Genomic DNA, 21161 nt, shown 5'->3' with positions numbered 1-21161 from the left:
CAGTTTCAGACGGCTTTGTTTCATCCATTCTGCGACTTCTTTCATTCCTTCGTGTAGGTTAGTTTTGGCGGTGCTGGGATCCCTGGTGAGAGAAAGGATCAGTTGAGTGTCATCCGCGTAGGAGATGATGTTGAGATTGTGTTGGCGAGCGATGGCCGCAAGGGGGCTCATGTATACGTTGAAGAGGGTGGGGCTGAGTGAGGATCCTTGTGGTACGCCGCAGATGATTTCAGAGGCCTCGGACTTGAATGGTGGGAGGCGGACTCTCTGGGTTCTTCCGGTGAGGAACGAGGTGATCCATTCTAGTGCTTTTCCTTGGATTCCGATGTTTCTGAGGCGTTGTAAAAGGGTGCTGTGGCAGACTGTGTCGAAGGCTGCAGAGAGGTCGAGGAGGATGAGGGCGACTGTGTCTCCGTTGTCCAGTAGAGTTCGAATGTCGTCTGTTGCTGCGATGAGGGCGGTCTCTGTGCTGTGTTTGGCTCGGAAGCCAGATTGTGAGGGGTCGAGTGATTTGTTGGCTTCGAGGAAGGCGGCGAGCTGGTTGTTGACAGCTTTCTCGATGACTTTGGCCGGGAATGGAAGAAGCGAGATGGGGCGGTAGTTTTTGAGTTCGGTGGGGTCTGCTGTTGGTTTTTTCAGAAGGGCGGTGAGTTCAGCGTGTTTCCAGTCTTCCGGGAAGGTGGCGGAGTTGAAGGAGCAGTTGATGACGTCTCGGAGGTGCGGAGCTATGACGGAGTCTGCTTTGCTGAAGATGTGGTGAGGGCATGGGTCTGTGGGGGATCCAGAGTGGATGGAGTTCATCAGGCGGATGGTGTCCTCAGTGGAGATTGGGTTCCAGGCGTTAAGGGTGTTAACGGGGGGAAGATGGTCAGCAGATGGTAGGGTGGGTTGGCTTCCGGGTTGGTTGTCGAAGCTGTTGTGGATGTCAGCAATCTTGTTGTGGAAGAAAGAGGCTAGGGAGTCGCAGAGGGTTTGAGAGGGGGTGATGTCGTTGGAGTTGGCCGAGGGGTTGGAAAATGGGAGCCATCACCAGTTTCCGGGCTGACATGCAACAGCAACATGAGGTCTTGACACACAAGGTGGACACTATGGCCGTTGACCTGACTCTTATTAGAGCCGACCTGGGCAAAACTAATGATCGAGTCAAAACACTGGACATTAAGACCTCCAGCCTGACGGCCGACGTCTCGGACCTGCAAACAGAGGTCCGGAACCTGCGGATGACTGCGGATCAATTCTCAAGGAGGCTGGAGGACTTTGAGGGACGTGCCAGGCGGCAGAACGTCCGCTTTGTCGGTGTCCCGGAGGGCTCGGAGGAAGCGGCGACGGACCTCTTTGTTGAAGAACTTATAAAGACCCATTTGGCACCGTCTGGCCTTAGCAACTTTTTCTCGGTGGAGCGAGCCCACCGGGTGCCGGGTGGCCCGCCGAAGTCGGGCGTGGCGCCTAGGCCCATTGTGGCTCGACTTCTCAACTTTCGTGACCGGGATGCGGTCCTGCAGGCATCCAGACGACATGGACCGCTCAAGTACCAGAACGCCGAATTACATTTCTACCCGGATTTTACCAGGACGGTACAGCGGCAGCGCCAGAGCTATGCCGGGGTGAAGCGGAGATTGCGTGATATGGGATATAAGTATTCCATGATGTTTCCTGCCAAACTCCGGATTGAACATGAGGGCCGAACCCTTTTCTTTGACTTTGCCGAGAATGTGAGTGACTGGTTGGACACTTTGTCGCCGCGTCGAGACGCCCACGACGACCATGATGGAGGTGCGGCTGGTGGCCCGGATCTATGAGACTTGGCTCTACAGTGGGAAAACCGGCGCTTGGTCTTTCCGCCTCATCCGATATTGTGCTTTTACAGGAGACGCATTTGGGAGGGAACTCCTGCAAGGCCCTTAATCGTAAAGGCTACAAAATGGTGGCCCACTCTGGGTTCTCTTCGGGCTCCCGGGGGGCGGGTATCCTTGTGCGTGCGTCCCTTCCCCTGGAGATAGACGTCACTGTCCTCGATGAGAGGGGACGCTACGCCGCAGTGGCGGGAAGATGGGAGGGGCGTTCCTTAGCGCTACTTTCGGTTTATGTTCCCCCGGGCCTGCAATCCAGTACCTTCCAAGACCTTGGTGGCGCCATTCTGTCCCTGCCTGCGGGCCTATTGATAATGGGGGGCGATCTCAATTCAGTCTGCTCTGGCTCCCTGGACCGCCAACCGCCGAGAGATCTCCTCAGTTCTCAACTGTGGTTGCCTTCCTTCCTTGATTCTATGGGGTTGGTGGACAGTTGGCGATTGCTACATCCCGTGCTCCGCCAATTTTCCTTCCTCTCGAGTGCCCATGGAAGTCTGTCCCGTATAGATTATGTCCTTACCCTGGCTGCGCATGTGCCTGCTGTGTCTGAGGCCCGTTTTCTGGCACGGGGTATTTCCGACCATTCCCCGTTGTGGGTCTCGTTTGATTTCAACATAGTCCTGTCTGACCGTCCGGTGGCGGTAAACCCATGGTATTTCCGTAATCACAAGACGCGTGCGCTCCTGGCCAAGGCCATCGACCTCTATTTCTCGGAAAATGTAGGCTCGGTCGGCTCGGCTATCACTTTGTGGGAGGCATTCAAGACTGTGTTGAGGGGTGAGGCCCTTGCTCTCATTGCGGAGGCCAGGCGAGTCAGAGATGACGACCTCGCGCGTATTGAAGATGAGGTTCTGTACCTCGAGTCCCGTTTGGGGCCCGAGCCCGACCCTTCTCTTTTGCATGACCTCTCCCTTAAACAATCGGAATACCACGATCTCGCCACGAACGCTGCCCTTATGCTGGCCAGGGAGCAGCAAGGTCGTATTTACGAATTTGGGGACAAGGCTGGAAAGCTGCTGGCTTGGTTGGACAGGCGCGAGGTGGCTAGCCATGTGGTGCCGGAGATCTTGGGCGATGACGGAGTGACTGTCACGGACCCAAGTGCCATTGCAGAGTCTTTTGCTGATTACTTCCGGGGTGTCTATACTTCCAACTCAGACCGCTCCGAGGCTGACTCGGCCGCGTTCCTCTCGACAATTGACCTCCCTTGTCTTTCGGAAGAGGACCGTGCCGACATAGATCGGGACATATCCGCTGACGAGGTTGCCTTGGCGATCCGTGCATTACGATCGGGCAAAGCGACTGGCCCCAATGGTATCCCGGTCGAGTTATACAAAATTCGACCGGATGTGGTATCCCCGTATTTGCGGACTATGTTTCTGAGGGCTCGGGAGGAGGGCCTCCTCCCCCTGGATCAGCGGCTGGCCACAATCGTGGTTATTCACAAGGAGGGGAAACCGAGAGACGTTTGCAGATCCTACCGTCCCATCTCTCTCCTCAATGCGGAGCCTAAGATCCTAGCCAAATTGCTTGCCAATCGGTTGATTGGAGTCATCGGTGATTTGGTGCACCCGGACAAGTCAGGTTTTATTCCCCGCCGTAACACTGCCCTTAACCTGCGTCGGCTTCATGGTGTCATGGCCAGAGCTCACACCCTGGAAGAACCTGCGGTACTTGCTTCCCTTGATGCCACAATGGCCTTTGACTCCCTTGAGTGGAGCTATCTTTGGGCGGCGCTAGCGAAGCTTGGCTTCGGACCGGGCTTCCTGAGTTGGGTGCAACTTCTTTATGCTTGCCCGTTGGCTAATGTTGCAGTCAATGGCCGCATGTCGGCGTCTTTTGCTCTCCACCGAGGTACCAGGCAGGGCTGCCCCCTGTCACCTCTCCTGTTCGCGCTGGCTTTGGAGCCGCTCGCGGCCATGCTACGTGCGCACCCGGACTTGCACGGTATCACTTGGGCCCCGGGCTTTGAGGATAGAGTTTCCCTATACGCAGATGACATCCTGCTTTATCTTACTTCTCCCTGCAAGTCACTCATTGTAGCATGCGACGTGCTCAGGCTGTTTGGACGCCACTCTGGCCTGGTCATTAACTGGGCTAAGTCTTCCGTTTACATTCTAAAGGGGGACACGCTGCGCCTCCCCAGAGGCTGCAATATCCAGTTGGTCGGACAGGGCTTTAAGTACCTGGGAATATATATTTCCGGTAGTTCAAAGGCGCGCTATGATCACAATCTCCTTCCCCCTCTCCAGCGGCTGCGGAGAGATGTGGATAGTTGGCGCAAGCTCCCGCTCTCTCTCCTGAGCCGGGCGGCATTGTTTAAAATGATGTCCTTGCCCAGGTTCCTGTATGCCCTACAGAACACTCAGGACTCGGTTCCAGCTCGCTATTTTCGAGAAATTGAGAGCTTGCAACGCGCTTTGCTCTGGGAGGGTCGACCTCGTGTCGCCATCCAGAAGCTCACATTACCGTGGTATGACGGAGGTATCGCCTTGCCGGACGTACGGCGGTACTACTGGTCCTCTCAGCTCACTGCCATCAACCATGGCTTTTATGGCCCCGCGGATAGCCCAGGCTACGCAATGGACAGATGGCTTTTGCGCGGTGGCAACTATTATCGCGCCCTGTATTCCAGATCCTTCGATCGGCGCCTCACGGGCCCGACCAAGGCAGCGGTTCACACCTGGCGGATGATTACTAAAGCACAGGGTTGGCAGGGCAGACTGACTAGATTCACCCCACTGTACGACTCTGATATCCTGCGTAGACTGTGGCACACCAAGGGTTTTGATAAATGGGACCTCATAGGTATCTCCAGGGTGGAAGACATGGTTGTTAAAGGAGAAGTCAAGACCTTTCCCCAACTGCAGGCCGAGTATCATTTGGGCGGCTCGGAGTTTTTCCGCTACGCCCAGCTGAGGCATGCGTTGATTTCTGCTAGGCCAGCGGAGGGCGAGATCCCCGAAGCTCCCCCTTGGAGGACAGGATTCTGGACGGCCATATGCCTGACAGCGCTATTTCCTTGTCCTATAAAAAACTGATAAATGTTAGAACTGATCTCCTCCTGGGCTTGAGAGAAGAATGGGTGGCAGATGGCCTGGAACTTGACGACGAGGACTGGCAGAGTGCAGTGTCCTCCCCTAAGGAGGTCGCCATCTCCTCGCGTCTCCGACTGGTGCAATTCAAAATCCTTCACCGGGTGTATGTCACCGGCCCCCGGCTTGTGCACATGGGCTTCTCGCCCGATGGCCTTTGTCGTCGTGGTTGCGGGGTTCTCGCTACCTTTATGCATATTCTGTGGGAATGCCCCGTTATCGCCCCTTACTGGGCGAGAGTACATCGGATTATGGGAGAGGTGACTGGTGTTGAGTTGGCTGCGGAGGCGCGGAGGTGCCTCCTCAACGTCTGGGAACCGAATGATTACAACACGGCGCAGACTCGTTGGGCGACACTAGGCAATATGATTGCTAAGCGAGATATTGCTCAAAAGTGGGGTGCTGCTACGGCCCCCCTGGTGGTACAATGGAAAGCCAACATAGATTGGTGTATGCTCAGAGAAAAGACGGTGTATGCTGCCAGGGGGAGGCCTCAGACGTGGAACAAAGTGTGGGGGGCATGGAATGCATACAGGGGTGATGTGTGCATACCACCGGAACCTATTCCCCGGGACGAACACCTATCGCCGTAACCTGTGACACCAACTGTTTTATGCTGATTGTACTTCTCCTGTTCTTTCCTCCCCCCCCCCCCCTCCCCATCCTACTATTCATTCTTTTATCGATTCTCTACCTGCCCTCCTCTGCCTCTGACCGACTCATACACGTCCTCGTTACTCCATTGCCTATCTTCTGCGCCCTTTGGCGTTTCTTTCTTAGTTTGGTTATCTTTATAAAAAACATAAAAACAACCTGCAATGTTCTGATGTAAATCGCCTTGCACTATTTTCCTCCTGATACTATGCTGCCTTGCCTCCGGGATGTTAGGCTGAATAGCTGTGTGCTCTTTATAATAAAGGTTTTAAAAAAAAATTTTTAAAAAAGAAAAGGGGTAGGGACTAACAACTGAGGGCGTTTGGTGTGGCCTGCCTTCCTGTATAACAGTCCATTTTTCTCAAAAAAATAAGGACATACTTCCAGGGGGTCTTCCTGGGATATGGCTTGATTCCATGCCTCTTGCAGAAGCGGGTCTTCTCTTTGTGCGGTTTGGAAATGTTTATCACTTTCCCAGGGGTTCTCTACTGGGACTGCGGGGTAGGCTCCGGAGAACTGACTCTTCTCTCTTCGTCTTTGGATTTTGGGTTTCCTCGGTTTAGAGGGTGGCCGTTCAGGATCTTCGTCATTGGCAAAGGGAGCAGTACCCCAACAATCTTCTTCCTTAGTCTTGTTTTCTTGAAGTAACCTGGGTAGATGAGAATAATCACTCTCTAAAATCACTTGTTCTGGTAAGCGTGGGATGAGACCCACCTTTAAATCAGATCCTGGATCCATTGCATGCTGTATATGGACCTGAGTAGTTGGATACGTTTTAGTATCTCCATGGACGTACTGAATGTGCACAACACCGTCTACAGGACCGTGGTTGTCTCCCAACTCCTGGGGTCTCATCACACTTTGTCGTCAACCCGTGTCGGCGAGGGCTGTCAAAGGATGACCGTTTACTGTTACATCACATCAATAGGATGGTGGTGGTAAGGACTGGTAAAGACAACAATAGTTCAGTGCAAGACCAATTTCCATCGGTTCTTCTTTCTGGGGACAGAAGCGTGCTATATGTCCCATACCGCCACAACTGTAACACTGTGGACCGGGGGTAGGGGTCCTCAGCATGGCTGGTCCAGGAGGTCGGACTAGTGTGGGTCTAAACACGGGTTCCCGGGATGAGGGTCACGGGTTCGGGTTTCCGGACAGGTGCTCGCATAGGGCGGTGGGCCCCCCCGGGTTACTCCTCCAGGTACTGTCTTCACGTCCTCTTTGTACTTCTTGAGCCCGATAATATGCACTAGCGATTTCCACCGCTGTTTCCAGTGTGAGATGGGCATGTTGCCTTACCCATCTTTGTATCGGGGGTGAAGCGAGGATCGATACTGTTCCAAATAGACTTTGGCCATGATTTCGTCTTTAGTGGCAGTAGCTGGCTTTAACCATCGGTCGGCCATGTCTTTCACACAGAAATATAATGCTCGAGGGGTTTCCTGGGGGCCTTCTTTAATTTGGCGTAACTTCATCCTATAAGTATCGTCATCTATCCCTAGTCGTTCCAATATGCATTGTTTTATTTCTTCATATGGGGTGGCACCCAGAATATTGGCAGCTTGGTATGAGGCTTGTAGATCCCCAGATAGTAAGGGTCACAAGTACTGTCCCCATTTCTCTGCCGGCCATGCGGCCGCCGAAGCCATACGTTCAAAGTTATTGAAAAAATATTCCGGGTCTTCCCCTTCCACATATTTTTGTAGGATTACCAAAGGTAGGGTGCTCAGTCCTCTCTGTTGTCCCATTGCCTCTACAAGTCTTCCCATGGCTGTGTCGTGGGACTGTCCTTGTTCTGTCATAGCCCTTTGTAATTTTCCCCGGTCTTCCACGACCGCTAGGAATTTCTCCATAGCCTGTCCTAGGCTAGCCTGGTTCTCTGCCATTCGGGTTAGTGCGGCCTCCATTTCTCCGGCTGATCCCACTTCTGACACCACTTGTGGGGGCGCAGGCCGGATAAATAGATGAGGAGGCTGTAAATAGTGGGCCAGTAGTACGGTTTTATTTCAACAAGAAACAGTGATGTATGAAGGTAGTGTCCTGTTTAACATTTAGGCACCTAATCACAGTTTTTCTGAGGTCTTGGTTACTCTTCTCCTTGGTCTTGGGTTGTCTGCTCCAATGGTTGGTCCTTCCCAGGCTTGGGTTGTCTGCTCCACTGATTGGTCCTTCCCAGGAGGCTCAGAATAGGGGAGAAAAGAAGGGAGCCGTCAATGTTTATAGGGATTAAGATAGCACGTTGTAGACACTAAGGTCTCCGTCACCACACCCAGTTGTTGCAACCTAATACTCTGTTTAAACAAAAGTGAGGGAGGTGGGTTGATACTTGAGGCAAGGGAGGTCTCAGGTGGGACGTGCCGGGGAACCGACCTATGTTAGGGTATAGTGCCAAGGTTCAGAGGTACCTAAACAAACGGGTAATGCTCCGAATATACTTGAGGTGCTTGAAAATCAATCTTAGCAAAAGGAGGTTCAAGAAACACTCCACATAACAGAAAAATTACTTAGGCTTCCACGCCTTTCACAGTTTCCTTATTTTTGTGCCCCTTGTCTCCCGTTTCCCCCCTGATACCCTTGTGAATTTCCCACCGCCCTCCTGTACACTCCAAGCCTCCCGAAAGGCAATCATACACAGCAGCTCGCTCACGTGCTAACAATCATTCTACATTCACACCACATACAAAGATGGAGATGGAACTGGATTCCAAATAGCAAGATGACTACGCTAATGTGATCCAAGGGCACCAGAGTGTAATTGTTGGCCCTTGTGGCGGGTCTACGCGCGTTTCGGTGGACAAGCCACCTTCATCAGGACCTTGTTCATCAAATTGTGCAGATATCAGGGAGTCAAACAAAAGAAGGGTTGGCGAGGTAAAAGGTCAGCTATCATTAGAACGAATTCTCTTTAAGAATTAGGAGGTAAAGTCACATGGGTTGCACCGTATCCATAATGCCAAGTCAGATGTGATGGGTGACCCTCAGAGCTTCATCTTAATATCTTGAATACAAAATTCTGTGTGGGAAGCGGGACGGGCGAGTTCTTTCCGTTTCGGTGGGAGTTCTGAGAAGATACTTTTATTTCTTTAAATCAAGAAGAGGGTTTCAGGATATGGCAGTCCTCGTAGAGGTTTAACTCCTGTATTATTTCGGTCTATTTACCAATGGTGGTAATATTTCCAATGACTGGACATTCTATAGGGTAGTTGACACTGTATAGCCACCGCGGCCCTTAGTATCCGGCGTGTAGCATCCAAATCTCTCCGCGTTCCCGAGAACCTCCGTCGTTGATAGTCGTCGTAGATTTGGATGCTACACGCCGGATACTAAGGGCCGCGGTGGCTATACAGTGTCAACTACCCTATAGAATGTCCAGTCATTTGAAATATTACCACCATTGGTAAATAGACCGAAATAATACAGGAGTTAAACCTCTACGAGGACTGCCATATCCTGAAACCCTCTTCTTGATTTAAAGAAATAAAAGTATCTTCTCAGAACTCCCACCGAAACGGAAAGAACTCGCCCGTCCCGCTTCCCACACAGAATTTTGTATTCAAGATATTAAGATGAAGCTCTGAGGGTCACCCATCACATCTGACTTGGCATTATGGATATGGTGCAACCCATGTGACTTTACCTCCTAATTCTTAAAGAGAATTCGTTCTAATGATAGCTGACCTTTTACCTCGCCAACCCTTCTTTTGTTTGACTCCCTGATATCTGCACAATTTGATGAACAAGGTCCTGATGAAGGTGGCTTGTCCACCGAAACGCGCGTAGACCCGCCACAAGGGCCAACAATTACACTCTGGTGCCCTTGGATCACATTAGCGTAGTCATCTTGCTATTTGGAATCCAGTTCCTTCTCCATCTTTGTATGTGGTGTGAATGTAGAATGATTGTTAGCACGTGAGCGAGCTGCTGTGTATGATTGCCTTTCAGGGGTCCTGCTAATTTGCTACTGTTTTTATGACTGTTTTGTGCTCTTTATGAATTGTTTCAATTAATCTATGCATTACTTATTAATTTAAAAAGATTTTTTGATCAACAATAATATTTATATGAATTTATACCTATATAAAATAAAAAAGAACAAATAAATATTTTTCTGAATGAACTTTGCCTGCACTTTACCTCCTTCTGTCACTGCCCTTTTGATTACTTAGAGATGTACTCACATTATTGAATGATACGGCCACTGTAGGAACACCCTTCTTGCTTTGTGTATTCTTGTTCCCCTCGGTTCCAGGGCCATAATTTACAATTTTGAGGGGGTCCCATTGCTTATGTTTAACACTCCAAGCCTCCCGCCGCCCTCCTGTACACTCCAAGCCTCCCGCTTTGTTTTTTAGACTCACCGGCTCTGCCGTAACTCTCCTTAAGTTATGGCTGCTCCTCAGCCACCTCCTGCGGGGACCACCACTCCTCACTCCACGTCTCGCTCTCGTCCTGGTCTCCCTCGTCTATTTCTCCGGGGTCAGTCTGTCTTCTGGCGTCTTCCTCGTTTCCTTAGTCTTCTTCCACTTCCTTCCGGTGATCGGCTGTATCGCGCCCTTGGTCCGCTTCTCTGCCTCTTTTCACCTCTTGTGTGGTTCTGCTTCCGGGGTTGTCCCCGCCCTCTTCCGGTGGTGTGTGCTGCTGTACGGGAAGAGGACAAGGGGGAGGAGTTACGTCTCGAGCCTGCCTGCCGCTGGGCCGCCGCCGTGCTGTCTTTCCTCTAGCAGGTACGTTTTTGGTGTTTCGAAGGGGGTCAGACGTTACAATCGGGCATGTCGGATGCGGTTTCTCCTCACAGTGACATTTCGATTCTACTTCAGGACACAACCCTCAAGACAATGGCAACTTGCTCAGACACTCCAAGCACACCAGCAGATGTATTTGCTTTGTTTTCGATCTTCGACTGTTGTATACCTGTACATTTGGCAGGACAAGTTCAAGATGTGGTTCCTTGTGAAGTTCTGCTATTCTCAAAGTGGGGGATTGGTTGATGCACCTGAACCTCAAAAATGCCTGTTTCCTTCTACTGCTTCTCTCCACCCATAGGCTTTACCAGCATTTCACAGTGAAGACCCAGATTTATTGGTTCACGGTTTTGCCATTTGAACTGATAGCCAAGCCATACATCTATAGAAAGTGGAGGCACTTGTGGCTGCTTTACAACAAGGTCAGGAGACCATGCATTCCCATAATTGGATGACTGGCTGTTGAAAGTGGAGTCCCAGGCACTGGTTGAAGAACACTATCATAGACAATGACTCTTCTCCACAACTCAGGATTTTTAATTGGCATCCAAAATCCCACCTCACTCGCACAAAGAGCTAACCTTCATAGGAGCAGTGCTGTACCTGATCCACATGAAGAATTTCTGATAGAGACTTCTAACTGCAGATTCCTCACCTTTTGAATACCTCCCCTTCCCCACAGCATCAGACTGAATGACAAAATATTTAACAGAACCCCTGCTTCCTGGCACTATCTCCTCAGTGACAGTCGTTCCGCACCAAATGTGACGAATGCGGGCCTTTATAGGTGTCACCCATACACGCTTAGTTCCTTTTTTCCTCGTAAACAGGCGTTTGGAAAAAAAAGTTTTTTAAAATTCTAGTGTGCAAGGGAAAATGTTTACATTCCAAATCTACAGTGCTAAACCCTCTCAGGAATGTCTCAAACAAATGTCTGTGACTGACCCACATGTGGTTTGCCAGTGGTGCTTGAGGTCGAACCACCATTCCAAGGCGACATAGAGATCGTGCCTTGATGCGGAATCACTCTATACAAACATTCCCCAATTCGAATCACTCCGTGTCATCGAATCCATTCTAGACACACGCCCGAGACCGCACAATGTACCATCCAAATTCATTCTGCAGCTTCTAGAGATATGCCTAACCAAAAACCTCTTTCTCTTCGAAGGACAATTCTATGGGCAAGTCCGTGGAACTTCCATGGGGGCTGTTTTTGCCCCCAACCTAGCAATTCTGTATATGGACTACATTGAGAATCCTACTATTCTGGATTCATCAAACCCCTTCCACAGTGGCATCAGCCTGTGGAAGAGGTATATTGATGATATCTTTATGATCTGGCAAGACTCAGACACTTCCCCAGACCAACTCACACACTGGCTCTGTAACAATAGTGGAGGGTTAAAATTCACAATGACTACCAGCAAAGAATCTCTGCCTTTTCTAGACCTTGAAATAAAACACTCTGAGGGACGATTAATAACCAGTCTCCACCGCAAACCAACAGAAAGGAATACCCTTCTAAACTACACAAGTCACCACCCCCGTGCCCTAAAAGATTCATTGCCTTACTCGCAATTTTTACGCATCCGTAGGAATTGCTATTACAAACAGGATTATTTCACAGAAGCTAAAACATTAAGCCACAAACTCAGAAATCGAGGTTATCCGCGCAAACTAGTAAGGCGCTCAATGAAAAGAGCATGGTACTGTCCCAGGGAGACACTGTTAGAACCCCGCACCAAACAGAATCAGGAAAGAATTACATGTGTGACCACATTTTCCCCAGCATCAAATGCTATCAAAAAAAGTGTCTTAAAACATTGGCCAGTTCTTAATGCCGGTATTCTTAACTTGGAACGACCAATGTTCGCTTTTAAAAGAGCAAAGAACATAAAGGATCATTTGGTCTGTGCCTCACTTCCACAATCTGATTCAAGGAATACCCTAAATGATTTATGGAACTTACCAACTCTCAAAGGCCACGCAAAGTGCGGTCAATGTGTTTCATGCGAGTCAACTATAGAAGGGAAAACATTCAATTTTGGTACAATCAGATATGAAAGGCACTATTTTACGAACTGTAATTCACAAAATGTGGTGTACGCAATTTTCTGTCCCTGCATGTTGATATACATAGGACAGACCAGCCAAAAGATCAAGCTCCGGATGGGACAACATAGAAGCCGGATTAGGTGCCAAACCACCAATGCACCTCTAGTCGAACACTTCATGGAAAAAGGGCACACAGAGAATGACTTTGTATGGACAGTGATCACACAGGTAAAACCGCCCCCAAGAGGAGCTGATATCTCTCAACTGTTGAATAAAGTGGAACTCCACTGGATCCTAAGAACTGACAGCATTCGAAAAGGACTAAACAGAGTTGAGGACTGGACCTCCTTGTTATGAAACTGTAATATAATGGTATAAATTGTAAATATGTTGAGTATTGTTCACTGAGCACCTTCGCCCTACTTGCGCCGCATCACCATCACTACCACTTTATGACCACCTTGCTAATCATTTCTGCCAAGTCACTTCCCTTTTGAGCCATGTAAACACAACTTCGTTCAACCCTCCTTGCATTAATTACTTATTCATTATCATGATAAGCGTGTAGCAAGCCAGTGTATTTCCCTACTGACTGTAGCTCACTTAGCTGAACTAACTTAAACTAAACCCATTACAAGATGGCCGCCGAAGTCATTGACGCCGGCGCCTAGTCCTTTTTCTACTATAACTACGATTTACTCGTACCAGCCCACTAGCGTTCACCGCCAGAACCCCCTCGTTCAGCCATCATGCTGCAACTGACTGTAAGTATCGCTCCTTGCCCTTCACCTTATTGATAGTTTTCCTTGGGCAGATAACTAATGGCGAGTCCTATTTCCCGCCAGATCCCTCAAAAGTACTAACCAGGACCAATCGCATTGAACGGCCGGAATAAGTAAGTGTATTACGGTCCTCGGCTTTCCCGCATGTTGTTGTAATCCTCCGGTAGACCTAATTAATCCTTCCCCTTGTTTCAGCCTCCCATTATCTCTCACGGAAATGAAACTATTGTGAGTATTCATTTTCACCCTGAATTACTTCAATTGCACGCATCGCAAACTCGGGTACTATCCTAATAGCTCATCTGGGTCTAACTTTTGCCTTTATTAGTTTCTAATGCTGTGCGGAATGCCTACTATGGAGCCTTTTTTAAAAATTACGAGGTAACCTCTTCATATATGCGCCTCAAAGGGTTGATACTTCACGCATATTTAGTCGGTTGATTGTCCAATCTACATCGAAACTTCGCCGTTTTTTAAGCACTATATTTCAACACCTCCCCCTTCCAATTCACTGCGCCGATCCCACAACAGACCTACAGCCCAATATAATTCACCGTTTTTCCTGGCGCCCGCGGCCATGAGCATGTTTACAAATCACCTTGAATAGAACACCTTTACAACTGCGCCGTTTTTACCACTCCAAGAAATCCTCACAAGCCCTTGATATTCATAGCTTTTTAAACAGCTCTTGTCACTGCGCCGTTTTTAATACACCTGAAACGCACACCCGTGCATGTTTCTTTTAAATCACTAGCATGTGCCCCATTGCACTAATTGTATCCAGTTATTCCACACAGCACTATGAAATTAACTGAGTAGTGATGTTCAATATGAGATGAATTGGATTCATGCCTAGTCGCTTCTAATGACTTTTTCTTGATTTTTTATTTTTTGTTTCCTTCCCTTTTCCTATGCATTATGTAAACTCGCAAAACAAAGGCTTCGTGATTGTAATCAATTTCCAAGACAAACATGACATATATATATTTTTTGTCCTGATGATGATGCAAGTATTGTGTAATTGCATCGAAACGTCGTCGACCTAAATGCACCATATGTTGATTTGACTTCATAATTTCTGAACAACAATGGGTTGCTGTGATTGTATACTAGTCTGTATTACCATGGAATGAGTACAGACCGCTTTTGAGCGTCTCTACATAATTGTTTGTGTCACTTGTTTTGTCCTTGTTTCTTGAGGGTCACAGGCTGTGCCCACTTTTGTACAACTGTCATTTATACTGAGTAACATAAAACATTGGATAATTAAAAAACCTGCCCGGCTGGGCAGAGGTCATATATACTATTCAGTATATGTCTATTATTCACTTTGATCCTCAATGTCTAGGGTCCCCTGTTCTGTAAAATTGATGCACTCCAAGGCCATCCTAAATTGGGAAACAAAGTTTCTTTGTGGCATAGCAAGATTCGTGATGGGACTGGTTGAGGTCTAAAGGTAGATCCTGCTCCTGAAGTCACTCCTGCAACAGGTCAACTTCACAATCAAAGTCCTTGGGCAAATCCAAAAAGAACAGCAAGAAGTCCAAGCGGGAGCTGGGCCTGTCCCACCACTCTTGATTTAAGAGGGCACGAGGAGGCCATCATACCTCCAGGTCGGGCTCCCGACGTCACTATTTTTAGGAGTCAATTTCTACCCTTGACCCGCTGCAGCTAGAGTTTCTGGGACCCTCTGCGATGCTGCAGCAAATCGAGGAATTCGTTGTGACCATGCTGTGGCTTTTTGCTACTTTATTGGCTCCCTCTGGTGGTCCTACATACCCAAAGGAGCCCAGAGACCTCCCAGCTGAGCTGTCACTGGCGGGTCCACCCTGTGCACCAGTTGAGCCCTCTGGATACGCGCAAGGCTCTGGACCAGCTTCAGTGCCGGTTCACTTCTCGGCACCACAACCCTCGCCAGAATGTGATCCACCAATGCCAGCACTAGGGATGACTGAGAACAATGGCCTACCCAAAGTGCTGTGGGACACCGAGCCAAACACCTCTTAACCATCCATCTGATTCCGATAAAAGTGCCTCTGCCTTCCAGAAGGGCTCATGCCATTAATGAGTTATTTGTCACATACTCCAATAATGGGGTCTGTGATGCTGGAGATGAGATTACCCAAACTTACCAGCAGGACAACTGGTGCGAAGTCATCCAAAATGCCAGCGATCTGGATACCTCCCCAGCCACTGCATTAGTTTCTACTCTCGGGTCCTGCAAAGGTCAGTGAATGTTCTTGACTGCCTATTCCCCACTCAGGAGGTTAAAACCACTGTTCTGACGGAAGTGTTTCAGCCTGATCATTTTAGTTCCGAGTCACTTCTCTGATTCAGTTAGGCTGTCACTGATACACTCCTAGGCACCGGGCCGAACCCTGCTCAGGCCCACCTATGTATCGGCAGACACCATTGCCCTTCTCCAGCCAATGGAGCTTTTCTTCCCAATCACTGGTCACCGGGGAGCCCTGTAGTGCATGCTTTGGCTAGAAGAGTAAACCCAAATTCCTTTCCCACTACTCCTCCTTATGAGGAATCGAAAAGATGGGAGGCTTTTGGGCAACGGGTGTTTTCCTTGACTAATTTGTTCCTTTTTTCCTTGATTGCCACCTGCCTCTTAGGCCGCTGCTCTGATGTCTTGTGGGACTCCATGGCCAGAATATTGCTCATGGTCCTGAAAAAAGGCTGGGGCACACTTTCTCAGGCCATGCAAGATGGTTGTGATGCAGCCAGGTTTACCATTTGCTGCGGATGTGATACCATTGGCTCCCTGGTATGTGGTTCACTGGCTTTTCAGGAGACATTGAGTCCAGTTATATGAACATGGCGTTCGATGCTTCTCAAGTTTTTTGGGGGATAAAGCGGACTCTGCCCTGGAGCGCTTCTAAGTTAGCAGGGCCTCAGCACGCTTCCTGGGCCTTTCTGCTCCTCAGTGCCAGCCACATCACCAGTTTTGTCCAGCATGTGGCTACTGTAGAGGCTTCCAAAAACAGGCCCAGCAAGTGCAACAATCGCCCCAGCCTTTTTTCGCTCTTGTACCCACAAAGGAGAGTGCAACAGGAACAGCATGCACCCTAGTCTTCTGCCCCCTAACTGCCACCTCTCTGAAGGATATTTAACATGACTTTGATGGCACACAGCCACCCTGTCAGAGGCAGGATCAGACATTTTCTGACAGGTTGGCAGGCGATAGCCAGAACAAGAGGGTGCTGGAAATTGTTTAGCTGTGTAATGCCTTTCCATTATCCTCGAACCCATGAAGCACCTTCCACCATCCTCAGAGCCGCTGACAGGGTACCATCTCTCTCTTACAGTTGACTCTTTTGGCCAAAGGAGCCGTAGAGAGGGTCCTAGCACCAAAAGTATATCATGGTTGTTATACCCGCTACTTCCTGGTGCTGAAAAAAGACAGAGTCCCCATCCCATAAAGATAAATTCAAGATGCCCAGGTCTTGTCAGCCCTCGCACCCTGGAGACTGGCTGGTAGACCCAGACATGCTGGTAGCTTATTTCCACTTTCCCTTACTGCTGGTCTACAGGCGTTGCCTGTGATTCACACTAGGCCACTTGCATTTTTAGTTTTCTCTGCTCCCTTTTGGCCTTACCAGTGCCCCTTGGGTGTTCACGAAAGTGATGATGGTGGTTGCAGCACATCTTCAGATGTTCCAGTCTTTCGCTACCTCCTTGACTGGCTGTTGAAGGCAGTCTTGCCCCATGCAGTTGTCACTCACCTCCATGCTACAGTGAACCTCATAACAATGTTGGGGTTCACTATTAACATGTGCAAAAGTCACACCTGACTCGTTTGCTGGCGCTCCATTTCATTGCAGCCAATCTGGATACAATGAAGCTTTGTGGCTGTCCTTCAGAGCGGAGAGTCCAGAACATTCAGGCTATGATTCTGATGTTTGAGCCACATTACTGGATCTCAGTGAGGTAACTCTGAGGCTGCTCGGATTGATGGCCTCCAGCATTCTGCTGGTCAAACACATCATATGGCATATGTGGGCCCTTCAGTGGGATGTGAAGTCCCTGTGGGCACACTACCAGGGGGATCATTCTTATCTGGTCCAGATCTCATCAGATTCCACAAAAGGTCTGCAGTGGTGAACGCAGGACTGCTAGTGGGTCAGCGGCAGACCCCTGTTTCCTACTCCACCCAGAGCTGAAAGGGTTGACCGATGCGTCACAGCTTGGATGGGGCAGCTACCTAGGAGAGGTGGAGATCATCGATAGCTCATTTCCGCCGAAGTTCAAGTTCCATGTCAACCTCCTGGAGGTGAGGGCCATACTTTTGACGTTGAACACCTTCCATCCATCCATCAATAAAAGACGCCACCGCCACATGGTATTGCAACAAGCAGAGCGAGCGAGAGGGGGGGGGGGGGGGGTTCAGAGGGGATCATGGACCCTGTGCCAGGAGGCTCTGCACCTTTGAAAATCGTTGGACCATCAGGGAATTTTTGTTGGTGGTAAATCACCTGGCAAGATCTTTGAGTGACAGCGTGGACAAGCTCAGCCGTCGACTCTTTGTGGATCATGAATGGAATTTGCACCCAAAAGTGGTACAAGGTTGCTACCACAAATGGGGAGAACCTTAGCTCCTTCTATTTACCACTGTTGAGAATTCACAAGATAAGCATGTCTGCATGTTGGAGTTTCCATGGCGTCTCTCGCTAGAAGTCTTATTCCACCAAGAGTGCAATTGAAGACTCCTGTATGCCTTCCCTCCAATACCTCTTCTGCCCTGAGTTCTGAAGAACATCACGACTGACTAGACCCAAGCCATTATAGTGGTCCAATTGGGCACCAAGAGTATGGTGTTCAAAACTCCTGGGCATGCGCATCTGTCCTCCCATCAGGCTGTCCGTCTGGGAGGATGTTCTGTCGCAGCAACGGAGCAGGGTTCTGCATATGTCGGTTCACATTCCCAGCCCCCATGCTTGGAGATTGAGCTGCACCATCTGAACACTTTCGACCTTCCTCCAGAGGTGGTTGATGTCATCTTGTCAGCCAGGCGTCCCTCAACAAAGAGTATACACTGGTCGTTGGGACATTTTTGTGGTTTGGTGCGACATGACACCCTTCAAGCTAGAATATCTGGCTTTTTGTTGTTTATTTTAGCCCTTGCCAGGCAAGGCTTTGCCCTGGGCACAGTTAAAGGGTACCTGTCAGATCTTGCGGATTTTTTACAATTACCAAACCAGCTCTTGTTATTTAAGTCACCTGTTGTGATGTGTTTTTGAAAGTCCTAAAACATTTGTTTTCTCCCTCGCCCTTTGCCGGGCCACAGTGAGACCCTAACTTGTTTGATGCGCAATCCCCTTTGGGTTGCTTCACAGCTGTCCTTTGTGGCTTCTCCCTCTCAAGACTGAGTTCCTCGTTGCTATAATATTGGTGCAAAGAGTGAGTGAGCTTTAAGCTCTGTGTTAGCCCACCATACACCACTTTTTCCCAGACAAACTAGTTCTGCGGATGCAAGCATCCTTCTTGCCGAAAGTTGTAATGCTGTTCCTCCTTGGTCAAAATATCACCTTACACTGCCACTCTGAGCTCAGTCTCACCCCGCTGAGGAGGAGGAGAGATTCCATCGCTTGGACCCCAGAAGAGAACTGAGCTTTTGCATTGAACGTCTTAGAGCGCAACAGGTGCACAATCCACTCCTTTATGGGTTTCACTAGAGTGAAAAAAGGCAAGGCCTTGTAGAAAAGTACCATCACCCGCTACTTTGTTCTCTGCATTAAGATCTGCTACGCATTGGCCAAAAAGCCTCCTCCAGGAGGACTGCAAGCTCATTCCAACAGGGATAAACCTTCTACCCCTGCATTGGCATCGGAGTTCCTGTCCTGGACATGTGCCAGGCAGCTACATGGACGTCACTCCATGCGTTCATGAAGTACTGCTGTCTGGACAGCCAGGTCGTCTAAGATGGCCATTTTGACCTTTGAGTCCTACAGGCTTTTTTTTAGTCCATTCGCAGATGCTCCTCCAAATAGATACTGTGGTATCTATTCAAAAGGTGAGGAATCTAGAGTTCGAAGTCTATATCAGAAGAACAAGTTGCTTATCTACAGTGCCATTTTCAGTAACGCTCTTTTTGGAAGAGACTCTATCTAACTGCAGATTTCTCACCAATACTTCTGTGAATTGGGCTCTATCCATTAATAAGATGCCAAGTCAAGCAATCTGCTCATTGGTCAATTCAATTTGCTGTTGGGGCTGTGGACCGCCTCAAAAGCAATCGACTTGTGCAGATGTGAGTGGCTCCTTTATTGGCTCCACATGTCCGTTCTGGAGTGGAACGGCATTAGTGTGGAGTGCCATCTGGCAGCATGCATACCTACTGCTGAAAAGTTTCCAGATCCAGTCTGACTCCTGGTAATATTCAGACGGTAAGTAATCTGTGCTTAGATACATCTCTGCCAGAAAGAACTTTACTGAAGGTAACGTGTTTGAGCAATACATTGTTTATGCCTGGAAATGAAAGTTAGATCTGTTTTATGCTAATTCTGTTTTTTAAGTTTCTGATTCTTTTTGATTTAGTTTATGTATCGGTCTTCCAAGTTACATTTTTATCACCAAACATGCTGTTTTCCATATGGTGTCATCCACCCTAAAATACATTTCTTTCATGTTTATTTCAGGATTTAAGAAAAGAACTTGATGTGCTTCTTCAAGAAAAGATCGAAAAACCACAACCTGTTGACTGGGACCATACTAAATCAAGAGACTGTGCCGTTCTTTCGGCAATTATAGATCTCATTACAACACAGGAAAATGTAGCCCCTAAAAACATGACCCCTCGATTCCAAGGGGGCTATTACAATTGATGTTACCGCTTCGACGTGGAGAGGAACACGTTTTTTATCATCCAACCCCTACTGTTGTAGTTTTCATTTGAATTGCCTGGACATTTGTGAAATACTACAATAAGCCAATTTTGCTTTGGTAAAGCACATTCTGACGAGTTTATCAATGTTATTTCTGCAATGTATTTAATAATACTTATTAAAAGAACGATAAACAGTTGCCTGATGCGCAAAAGCACATTTAGTCTGAGCGTCTTTTTCTGGAATTGGTACCTTCATCAGCTCACTTATGCTGGGAGGAGAATTTTAACATGTATTTCGGATTATCCTAACTTGTGCCTATACAAGGTTCCTGTATTTGTTTCTTTGTTTCTCTGTCTTGCTACCGCAGAGATGACCGTACATTGTCTTTATCTGCTGAAAGTCTTCAAGAAATTTGAGCAGACAAAAAAACTATTCTTATATAATTTTCTTAAGAATATTTTGTAATGTTCTGTGGATTTTTTTTCTCCAAATGTTCCTTTTATCCACCACTTAATACTGTACCTATGTTTCACGAGAATCTCCTGCCCTTGTAAAAGTCAAACTAGTGTAACGAATACAAGCGAAATGGCAGCATTAATCAATTGAGTGCTGTAATTGGAAGACTTTTTTGAAAGTGAGTGGCTGTTATTTCAGAAGAGAGTTCAGTAGTGTGACGCCGTAAACAAAAAGATGTTTGCTACGCCTATTTTAATAAACGTGGCAGCTGTCGATCTTTCAATAGTTTTTTTTCTTTACCCTCACCTTTTCTTTAAATTTACCTTCCCAGTCCTGAAGTCACAATCGCTCGTCAGATCTTGCCACATATCCACATTACAGCTTGAAAAATAAAAGAACTTTTTGGCGGTTAATTACTTGTTCTGTAAGAACTTATTTTAGCGCCACACATACAAATAACGTATTTCGGAAGGGTTTCATGTCACTGAACAAACAGATTCTAATCTGATATTGTTAACTTTTATTGGGCAGGAGATTCAAAAGGAATTGTAATGTATATTGTATTTATAGAAACTTATTGTGAACACACTTTACAGAACAGTCCGTCTGAAGCCTTGTAGAAATGGCAGTACAAATGCCACTGCGATTTGAATATGGTACTTTTCATGGATTTTCTTCACTGACATACTTT

The 21161-nt window shown here is 48.1% G+C and overlaps 1 protein-coding gene across 2 annotated transcripts in view; it reads left to right on the top strand.

Annotated features, from left to right (window-relative positions):
* DHX36 (DEAH-box helicase 36) overlaps positions 1-20230 on the top strand; it is a 378110-nt gene extending 357880 nt beyond the window's left edge. For both annotated transcript variants that reach the window (XM_086944114.1, XM_086944115.1), the window contains exon 25: positions 19826-20230. In XM_086944114.1, coding sequence (XP_086800240.1) covers positions 19826-20011 — 186 coding nt within the window. In that variant the 3' untranslated portion in view covers positions 20012-20230. The remainder of the gene's footprint in view (positions 1-19825) is intronic.
* Positions 20231-21161: the final 931 nt, after the last annotated feature.

Source organism: Lissotriton vulgaris, chromosome 11, assembly GCF_964263255.1.
Source record: "Lissotriton vulgaris chromosome 11, aLisVul1.2, whole genome shotgun sequence".
NCBI classification, from domain to species: Eukaryota; Metazoa; Chordata; class Amphibia; order Caudata; family Salamandridae; genus Lissotriton; species Lissotriton vulgaris.
This window is presented reverse-complemented; position numbering and strand designations above follow the sequence as displayed.